This window comes from Coregonus clupeaformis, unplaced genomic scaffold (assembly GCF_020615455.1).
Source record: "Coregonus clupeaformis isolate EN_2021a unplaced genomic scaffold, ASM2061545v1 scaf0825, whole genome shotgun sequence".
Lineage (NCBI taxonomy): Eukaryota > Metazoa > Chordata > Actinopteri > Salmoniformes > Salmonidae > Coregonus > Coregonus clupeaformis.
In genome coordinates, this window is record NW_025534280.1 from 65,001 (window position 1) to 76,009 (window position 11,009).

The following is an 11,009-nucleotide window of genomic DNA, read 5'->3' on the forward strand; positions in this document are numbered from 1 at the left end:
TCCGTGAAGAAACTCATAATTGGTCCAAACGTACAATTTTCAAGCTCAATTCTAAATTAGCGCAATGTCGTGACCTTGTCATTTGCTTTTAGGCTCATCTGGTAATCATGATTCGACTCTATTAATGTAGGCTGAACATGTATATTTTTGTCGTTTTCATTTCAGCGACCTGGGTTGGCGGTGGATATATAAACGGAACGGCTGAGTATGTGTATCTTCCTGGGTACGGCTTGGCTTGGGCACAAGCCCCTTTTGGATATGCGCTAAGTCTCGTCATAGGTAAGTCATCTCAATATATATACACCGCATTCGGAAAGTATTCAGACCCCTTGACCATTTCCACATTTTGTTATGCTACAGCCTTATTCTAAAATTGATTACATTGCCCCCCCCCCCCGCCCCCCTCATTAATCTATACACAATACCCCACAATGACAAAGCAAAAACAGGTTTTTATTAATTTTTGCAAATGTATTAAAAATAAAAAACATACCGAATTTACATACGTATTCAGAACCTTTACTCAGTACTTTGTTGAAGCACCTTTTGCAGCGATTACAGCCTTCAAGTCTTCTTGGGTATGACGCTACAAGCTTGGCACACCTGTATTTGGGGAGTTTCTCCCATTCTTCTCTGCAGATCCTCTCAAGCTCTGTCAGGTTGGATGGGGAGCGTTGCTGCACAGCTATTTTCAGGTCTCTCCAGAGATGTTCGATTGGGTTCAAGTCCGGGCTCTGGCTGGGCCACTCAAGGACATTCAGAGACTTGTCCCGAAGCCACTCCTGTGTTGTCTTGGCTGTGTGCTCAGGTTCGTTGTCCTGTTGGAAGAAGAACCTTTACCCAGTCTGAGGTCCTGAGCGCTCTGGAGCAGGTTTTCATCAAAGATCTCTCTGTACTTTGCTCCGTTCATCTTTCCCTCGATCCTGACTAGTCTCCCAGTCCCTGCCGCTGAAAAACATCCCCACTGCTGCCACCACCATGCTTCACCGTAGGGATGGTGCCAGGTTTCCTCCAGATGTGACACTTTGCATTCAGGCCAAAGACTTCAATCTTGGTTTCATCAGACCAGAGAATCGTGTTTCTCAGTTTGGCCGGGCGGCCTGCTCTAAGAAGAGACTTGGTGGTTCCAAACTTCTTCCATGTAAGAATGGAGTTCACTGTGTTCATGGGGACCTTCAATGCTGCATAAATTATTTGGCACCCTTCCCCAGCTCTGTACCTCGACACAATCCTGTCTCGGAGCTCTACGGACAATTCCTTCGACCTCAATGCTTGGTTTTTGCTCTGACATGCACTGTCAACTGTGGGACCTTATATAGACAAGTGTGTGCCATTCCAAATCGTGTCCAATCAGTTGAATTTACCACAGGTGGACTCCAATCAAGTTGTAGAAACATCTCAAGGATGATCAATGGAAACAGGATGCACCTGAGCTCAATTTTTGAGTCTCATAGCAAAGGGTCTGAATACTTATGTAAATAAGGTATTTCTGTTTTTTATTTTTAATACATTTGCAAACCTTTCTAAAAACCTGTTTTCGCTTTGTCATTATGCGGCATTGTGCGTAGATTGACGAGGAAAACATTTAATTTCATAAATTTTAGAATAAGGCTGTAACGTACCAAAACGTGGAAAAACTCAAGGGGTCTGAATACTTTTCCGAACGCACTGTATAACAGACTACAGTTTGAAATAACAAAATTAACAATGTAGGCTTACTTGTGAAATATTCCCAAATATATATTTTATATTCCTCTGAAAGTCCACAACATTCCTGTGCGTTAAAACCTGCCAAAATGCTGCATGCTTCCCGTGTGTGTGTGTGTGTGTGTGTGGTGTGTGTGTGTGTGTGTGTGTGTGCAGGAGGTCTGTTTTTCGCCAAGCCGATGCGCTCCAGAGGTTACGTCACCATGCTGGACCCGTTCCAGCAGAAGTATGGGAAGAGGATGGGGGGGCTTCTCTTCATACCTGCTCTAATGGGAGAGATCTTCTGGTCCGCAGCCATCTTATCTGCCCTGGGTAAGTTATTATGGATGGTATACAGCACAGTGTGTCTGTGTGTGTGTGTGTGTGCGTGTGTGTGTGTGTGTGTGTGTGTGTGTGTGTGTGTGTGTGTGTGTGTGTGTGTGTGTGTGTGTGTGTGTTACTGTCTCTGATCAGGTCCCTGTCTGTCTGTTCCTCTAGGGGCCACACTGAGCGTTATCATAGACATCAACATTAAGATGTCTGTGGTGATCTCTGCCTGTATTGCCATCTTCTACACTCTAGTAGGAGGCCTGTACTCTGTAGCCTACACTGACGTGGTGCAACTCTTCTGTATCTTCCTGGGACTGGTGAGACACTCGGCCTTACAAATCACTTATTTCAGCTTGCTTGGAGTTTTGCACTTTTGGGACCATTCCATGGGATCCATTGTAGCTCAAACGTTTGAAAGCATTTGAATTTGAGAAGGAATAGGCACAACTCTCACTCTTAAAAACACTACGCTCCATTTCTACAACTATTAAAAACATGATGCTCTATTTCTACAACTATTAAAAACACGATGCTCCATTTCTACAACTATTAAAAACATGATGCTCTATTTCTACAACTATTAAAAACATGATGCTCTATTTCTACAACTATTAAAAACACGATGCTCCATTTCTACAACTATTAAAAACATGATGCTCTATTTCTACAACTATTAAAAACACGATGCTCCATTTCTACAACTATTAAAAACATGACGCTCCATTTCTACAACTATTAAAAACATGACGCTCCATTTCTACAACTATTAAAAACACGATGCTCTATTTCTACAACTACTAAAAACACGACATGTCGGCTGTAGCAGTGTGCGTATGACCCGGGTTTGATGTGTTCCTGTGTGTCAGTGGGTTTCAGTACCGTTCGCTCTGAACAACCCGGCGGTGTCAGACATCAAGATCAGTGCAGTGAAGGAGATCTACCAAGCTCCCTGGAAGGGAAACATCAATAGAGAAGACACCTGGGTCTGGATAGACAACTTCTGTCTGCTGGTACGTACAGTACTGGATAGGACTGGGTCTGGATAGATAACTTCCAGCAGACAGAATATTTACAGTTTAAGGAGTAGTGATTATGTTCCGATTGTAAGGATACTTACTGTTTAGTTCACTATCTCCTCTCTGTATTCTAGATGAATTCACTATCTCCTCTCTATGATCTAGATGAATTCACTATCTCCTCTCTATGATCTAGATGAATTCACTATCTCCTCTCTGTATTCTAGATGAATTCACTATCTCCTCTCTATGATCTAGATGGATTCACTATCTCCTCTCTGTATTCTAGATGACTTCACTATCTCCTCTCTGTATTCTAGATGAATTCACTATCTCCCTCTCTATGATCTAGATGAATTCACTATCTCCTCTCTGATCTAGATGAATTCACTATCTCCTCTCTATGATCTAGATGAATTCACTATCTCCTCTCTGATCTAGATGAATTCACTATCTCCTCTCTATGATCTAGATGAATTCACTATCTCCTCTCTATGATCTAGATGAATTCACTATCTCCTCTCTGTATTCTAGATGAATTCACTATCTCCTCTCTGTGTTGTAGATGTTGGGGGGATTCCCTGGCAGGTGTATTTCCAACGGGTTCTCTCTGCCTCTTCAGCTACGTACGCCCAGGTGCTCTCCTTCATCGCCGCTGCAGGGTGCCTGGTCATGGCCGTGCCCTCAGTGATGATTGGGGCTATAGGGGCCTCCACAGGTGAGACACACACACGGACGCACGCACACACGCACACCTGGGGTCCAGGTACTTTATGTATGAATGGTTCTAACAAGGACATCTCTTTCTGTCGTGTCGGTTGATCTACAGTTGTTAGTTGTTTTCCAAACATTTCCAAATGTCTGATGGAGAGTTCCTCATCTGGTAGCCTTATGATGACACAGTATGTCCCCCTTTCCTGGGCGTTGGGGGAGGGGGGTAGAGAGGGTCCGGGGGACACCTCAGGGTGTAACCGTGTTCCCCTCAGATCTCTGGAAAGCTCCAGAAAAGATCAGCAGCTGGTCCCTTCATCCATTATTGAGGATCTCTCTCCATCTCTCTCTCTCTCTCTCTCTCTCTCTCTCTCTCTCTCTCCATCTCTTTCTCAATCTCTCTCTCTCCATCTCTCTCTCTCCATCTCTCTCTCCATCTCTCTCTCTCCATCTCTCCGTTTACTGCTGTGAACTTTGTAAATATTACATCAGAGGAGGAGCAGAAGGGACTGAATTAGGTTTGATCTCCAGGTATTAACTCCAGCATCAAAGTCCTGCTGGACCACTGTTTGTTTCATCACTCCATTACAGAGGGAAATGATATGTTAAGGGATGATATATAGTTACAGAAGGACTATGTCCAGTGATGGGAGGTGAAATGATACGTTAAGGGGATGATATATAGTTACAGTAGGACTATGTCCAGTGATGGGAGGTGAAATGATACGTTAAGGGGATGATATATAGTTACAGTAGGACTATGTCCAGTGATGGGAGGTGAAATGATACGTTAAGGGAATGATATATAGTTACAGTAGGACTATGTCCAGTGATGGGAGGTGAAATGATACGTTAAGGGAATGATATATAGTTACAGTAGGACTATGTCCAGCGATGGGAGGTGAAATGATACGTTAAGGGAATGATATATAGTTACAGTAGGACTATGTCCAGTGATGGGAGGTGAAATGATACGTTAAGGGGATGATATATAGTTACAGTAGGACTATGTCCAGTGATGGGAGGTGAAATGATACGTTAAGGGGATGATATATAGTTACAGTAGGACTATGTCCAGTGATGGGAGGTGAAATGATACGTTAAGGGAATGATATATAGTTACAGTAGGACTATGTCCAGTGATGGGAGGTGAAATGATACGTTAAGGGAATGATATATAGTTACAGTAGGACTATGTCCAGTGATGGGAGGTGAAATGATACGTTAAGGGGATGATATATAGTTACAGTAGGACTATGTCCAGCGATGGGAGGTGAAATGATACGTTAAGGGAATGATATATAGTTACAGTAGGACTATGTCCAGTGATGGGAGGTGAAATGATACGTTAAGGGAATGATATATAGTTACAGTAGGACTATGTCCAGTGATGGGAGGTGAAATGATACGTTAAGGGAATGATATATAGTTACAGTAGGACTATGTCCAGTGATGGGAGGTGAAATGATACGTTAAGGGGATGATATATAGTTACAGTAGGACTATGTCCAGTGATGGGAGGTGAAATGATACGTTAAGGGAATGATATATAGTTACAGTAGGACTATGTCCAGTGATGGGAGGTGAAATGATACGTTAAGGGATGATATATAGTTACAGTAGGACTATGTCCAGTGATGGGAGGTGAAATGATACGTTAAGGGGATGATATATAGTTACAGTAGGACTATGTCCAGTGATGGTGAGCAGCATTTACATTTACATTTACATTTTAGTCATTTAGCAGACGCTGTTATCCAGAGCGACTTACAGGAGCAATTAGGGTTAAGTGCCTTGCTCAAGGGCACATTTACGTCATTTAGCAGACGCTCTTATCCAGAGCAACTCACAAATCGGTGCATTCACCCTATAGCCAGTGGGATGGGGGGGGTAGAAGGATTACTTCATCCTATCCCAGGTATTCCTTAAAGAGGTGGGGTTTCAAATGTCTCCGGAAGGTGGTGAGTGACTCCGCTGTCCTGGCGTCGTGAGGGAGCTTGTTCCACCATTGGGGTGCCAGAGCAGCGAACAGTTTTGACTGGGCTGAGCGGGAACTATGCTTCCGCAGAGGAAGGGGAGCCAGCAGGCCAGAGGTGGATGAACGCAATGCCCTCGTTTGGGTGTAGGGACTGATCAGAGCCCGAAGGTACAGAGGTGCCGTTCCCCTCACTGCTCCATAGGCAAGCACCATGGTCTTGTAACGGATGCGAGCTTCAACTGGAAGCCAGTGGAGTGTGCGGAGGAGGGGGGTGACGTGAGAGAACTTGGGAAGGTTGAACACCAGACGGGCTGCGGCATTCTGGATGAGTTGTAGGGGTTTAATGGCACAGGCAGGGAGGCCAGCCAACAGCGAGTTGCAGTAATCCAGACGGGAGATGACAAGTGCCTGGATTAGGACCTGTGCCGCTTCCTGTGTAAGGCAGGGTCGTACTCTCCGAATGTTGTAGAGCATGAACCTGCAGGAGCGGGTCACCGCCTTGATGTTAGCGGAGAACGACAGGGTGTTGTCCAGGGTCACGCCAAGGCTCTTCGCACTCTGGGAGGAGGACACAACGGAGTTGTCAACCGTGATGGCGAGATCATGGAACGGGCAGTCCTTCCCCGGGAGGAAGAGCAGCTCCGTCTTGCCAGGGTTCAGCTTGAGGTGGTGATCCGTCATCCATACTGATATGTCGGCCAGACATGCAGAGATGCGATTCGCCACCTGGTTATCAGAAGGGGGGAAAGGAGAAGATTAGTTGTGTATCGTCAGCGTAGCAATGATAGGAGAGGCCATGTCAGGATATGACAGAGCCAAGTGACTTGGTGTCACATGACTGTTTGTCATCATCTAAAAGGCTGCAGTAGGGTTGTACTGTTATGGAGGTTCCACACTGGTCTTTCTGACCTGACACACAAGTTCTTAAGACACAGTTGTAGTTCTTTAGTAGGTTCCTTTGACCATTGTGTCTTCCACGGTTGTAGTTCTTCAGTAGGTTACTTTGACCATTGTGTCTTCCACGGTTGTAGTTCTTCAGTAGGTTACTTTGACCATTGTGTCTTCCACGGTTGTAGTTCTTCAGTAGGATTGTGTCTTCCACGGTTGTAGTTCTTCAGTAGGTTCCTTTGACCATTGTGTCTTCCACAGTTGTAGTTCTTCAGTAGGATTGTGTCTTCCACGGTTGTAGTTCTTCAGTAGGTTCCTTTGACCATTGTGTCTTCCACGGTTGTAGTTCTTCAGTAGGTTCCTTTGACCATTGTGTCTTCCACGGTTGTAGTTCTTCAGCAGGTTCCTTTGACCATTGTGTCTTCCACGGTTGTAGTTCTTCAGTAGTTTCCTTTGACCATTGTGTCTTCCACGGTTGTAGTTCTTCAGTAGGTTCCTTTGACCATTGTGTCTTCCACGGTTGTAGTTCTTCAGTAGGTTCCTTTGACCATTGTGTCTTCCACGGTTGTAGTTCTTCCGTAGGTTCCTTTGACCATTGTGTCTTCCACGGTTGTAGTTCTTCAGCAGGTTCCTTTGACCATTGTGTCTTCCACGGTTGTAGTTCTTCAGCAGGTTCCTTTGACCATTGTGTCTTCCACGGTTGTAGTTCTTCAGTAGGTTCCTTTGACCATTGTGTCTTCCACGGTTGTAGTTCTTCAGTACGTTCCTTTGACCATTGTGTCTTCCACGGTTGTAGTTCTTCAGTAGGTTCCTTAGTTTGACCACTGTCTGCCCTGTTTTTTTCTGGTTCTAAGTTCTTGGTTCTGGGTTCCTGACTGTGTTGTGTGTGTACTGTTCCTCAGACTGGAACCAAAGAAAGGGAGTCCTTTAGACACAGCTGTAGTTCCCAGTTTCCAAACTGTATGTTGTGTTCGTGGCGTTCCTCAGACTGGAACCAAAGAAAGGGAGTCCTTTAGACACAGCTGTAGTTCCCAGTTTCCAAACTGTATGTTGTGTTCGTGGCGTCCCTCAGACTGGAACCAGACCGCGTATGGAGCTGTGCCTCCTAAGGAGAGGGACCAGGCGGACATGATATTACCCATAGTCCTCCAGTACCTCTGTCCTCCCTTCGTCTCCTTCTTCGGCCTGGGGGCGGTCTCTGCAGCTGTGATGTCATCCGCCGACTCCTCCATCCTGTCAGCTAGCTCCATGTTCGCTCGGAACATCTACCAGCTGGCCTTCCGCCAATCGGTGAGCTGGAGGGTGCGGGACCCCCAAAAAAACCCTCAATTTACTACATACCATCATCATAGAAATAGTTGAACCACTGTTCTCTGTGTTGGTGTGTGTGTGTGTGTGTAACATTGTATCCCCCCTCCCAGGCATCGGACACCGAGATCGTGTGGGTGATGCGCGTCACCATCTTTGTGTTCGGGGGCCTGGCCACGGCGATGGCGTTGCTAACGGGGACGGTGTACGGGCTGTGGTACCTGAGCTCTGACCTGGTCTACGTCATCATCTTCCCTCAGCTGATCTCCGTCCTCTTCGTCAAGGGGACCAACACGTACGGCTCCGTGGCCGCCTACGTCTTCGGGCTGATCCTGAGGGTCGGAGGAGGGGAGCCCTACCTCTCACTGCCCCCTTTCATCTACTACCCCGGCTGGCGGCTGGAGGAGAGGATCCATCATCTGACTGGAGAGGTGGATCAGATAGTGGTGCAGAAGTTCCCCTTTAAGACCGTCTCCATGCTGGCCTCCTTCCTGGGCAACGTGGCTTTCTCCTACCTGGCCAAGTACCTGTTTGAGAGTGGCACGCTGTTGCCCAAGTATGACTTCCTGGACGCGGTGTTGGCCAAGCACAGCATAGAGAACATGGACAAGACGTCGCTGGTCAACCGTAACAACATCGCGCTGTCTGAGATGGCGCCCGTCAAACCGCGGCTCAGCGTTCAGCTGGCGGCCGCGTTCACCCGCAGAGACACTCTGGCTGAGGAGGACGACTCCAGTCCTGAAGACGGCGCCCACCCGCGAGACCCTGGACTAACCCCTGACCTCTGACCCCTGACCTTCAAACCGGAACGTCTGGGAACATACGGTTCGTCTCCTGGAGCCGTGGCCACACCATGGAGCAGGTGCATATTATGATCCAGATCTTCCATATAGAAAGAGACCAAAGGGAGGACAGAAGAGACTGAAATATACATTTTACTAGTTTGATATTTAATCACTTCGATTTGATTTGATCCCATCATGGTCAAAGTGAGTTATGAAGACGGAACAGAATAGACGGAACGGATGGAGGTAAGAGAACACCATTGCAGAACGTTCGTTGAAAAGAGACAAGGGCTACTGTTGCTGCTGCATGTGTCAACCACTGGAGAACGGACCGCCCTTCTGGCGTGTAGAAGACCTGGAACTCGCTCTCCCTGGTCACCGTCTGGGGGATGAAAGGACACAGTTGGGTCCCTATTGTTTCCTCACCTTCTGACCACTTCTTCCCATGGACAAAACATGTCAAGTAAAAGTTTTGTTTTAAAAATCGAAAAGGGATGCTCTCAAAAAAAGTTATTGAATTCAAATGGATTTCCCCACAACACTGTTACTGTGAATTATATCCTAGTATAGATGGCCACTCCATCAAGAGGTTATTTCAAACATGTAATATCCCTTCAGAAAAACAAATACCCTATTACCATGTTGAGTAGAATATATATACAAATAGGTAGTCGATTTACAGCACTGTAACAATACAATACATGCAAGCTAATATTTATTAATTCAATGTTGGGTATACAAAACCATCTTTTTTTTTATTTCATGATATAAAATCTATATAAAAGGAATCAAACAGCAAAGTATTTATAGTAATGTAGTAATTTAATGGCTTTAATGAAATGCTTTTTTTGGTGACTTTATGTCATAACGTCTATAGTGGTTACTGTGATGTCACTGAGTTATTGCTAAAGGTCTGTCTACTTACTTCCTTACTGGGTTCCAGTTAGAAATATGTGTATTTATTTGTTGTCAACAGCATTGTACAGTGTTAGTGGTTAAGAGCGTTGTGCCAGTAACCGAAAGGTCGCTGGTTCTAATCCCAGAGGTGAAAAATCTGTCGATGTGCCCTTAAGCAAGGCACTTAACCCTAATTGCTCCTGTAAGTCGCTCTGGATAAGAGCGTCTGCTAAATGACTAAAAATGTAAAATGTAAAATGTTTTGTGTGACGTGTATCTGTATATAATATGATATAATATAATAATAATAATATGTGTAATCTCTGTATATAATATGAAGAAATAGATTCTATACAAGATGATGCCGGTAGAAATGATATATCTGTTTGACAACAGAGGCCGCTTACTAAATCTTTATTTATTTTTTGATGTCTTAAAAGAAAACAAATGCTGAAATTGAATAAATTATATTATTTAACAATTGAATGTTTAATGTTTTTGTTGTTGCGCTGTTGTCATAGAAACAGTCCTATATCAACATGTTCTAATGGGGGATCCTAAATAGGATTTTTCACATTAACTTTTTGTGTAATCTGGATTTTCAGGGGGCTACGTACAGTTTATCATCAGGGTTTGGGGATTTTTAATGTTCCTGTTTTTTGCTGATGTTTGTCATTTTCCCTGTCAGACGTCACAATGCACCCAACCACAGCTCCTTGTTGCTCTTCTCTCTCAGGGAGATGTTTTAAAATGGCGTCCGAAAAGGGGGAGAGAGAAGACTCTCTCCAATGGTTACTCTCCTGTTAACTAGTCTAGTCCTGTCACTGGTTAGAACCCTGTCCTCTTCCACATATGGACAAATAACTTCATCAAACCATTTGGCACTTTCACAACTCTTAAGCATTATAGTACATTCGTTTTTTTTTATAAAGGACAATTATCATCCATTTACGGTTTGTTTTCAAAGTTGTTGATTGGTTTTTCCCATCGTTCTTTTCTTACAAGAAACGGCCAATGTATTAAATCAGGGGCTAGTAGAAGCCTTTGGGCCAGCGTTGATTTGTTGGGCGACTCCGGTAGCTTCTGGTGGGCAGAGGGAAAGAGAACACAACTGAAAACGTGACAGAAATGACAACGCTCGGCTTGCGTCTCTGTATCCATCAGATGGCCGCAGTGGTCTTAAAATAGGTCCTGTTATTTATATTACCTTAAGTGCTGTACACGAGTTAGGGGGGGAGGGGTTAATGTAGCCTGTTAGAGCCATCGCCCCCTGAGGAACCACTCCCTCCCTCTCTCTCGTCCCAGCCACCCTCCGTTGTCCCCACATTGTCCTCCGCTGCGTCCTTGGGCTCCGGGACCCAGTCCCATAAAGACACAGCCAGAGAGTCTCATTCACAGAGGAACAGCAGA

General features: G+C 45.0%; 1 protein-coding gene across 1 annotated transcript in view; it reads left to right on the plus strand.

The window, feature by feature from the left end:
* The window catches only part of LOC121567266 (high-affinity choline transporter 1-like), an 11,087-nt gene extending 1,324 nt beyond the window's left edge, over positions 1-9,763 (plus strand). The window contains exons 3-9 of the mRNA XM_045216850.1: positions 166-279; positions 1,864-2,019; positions 2,185-2,333; positions 2,883-3,030; positions 3,598-3,750; positions 7,682-7,899; positions 8,031-9,763. Of these exons, the coding sequence (XP_045072785.1) occupies positions 166-279; positions 1,864-2,019; positions 2,185-2,333; positions 2,883-3,030; positions 3,598-3,750; positions 7,682-7,899; positions 8,031-8,705 (1,613 nt within the window). The 3' untranslated portion in view covers positions 8,706-9,763. The remainder of the gene's footprint in view (positions 1-165; positions 280-1,863; positions 2,020-2,184; positions 2,334-2,882; positions 3,031-3,597; positions 3,751-7,681; positions 7,900-8,030) is intronic.
* The last annotated feature ends 1,246 nt before the right edge of the window (positions 9,764-11,009 follow it).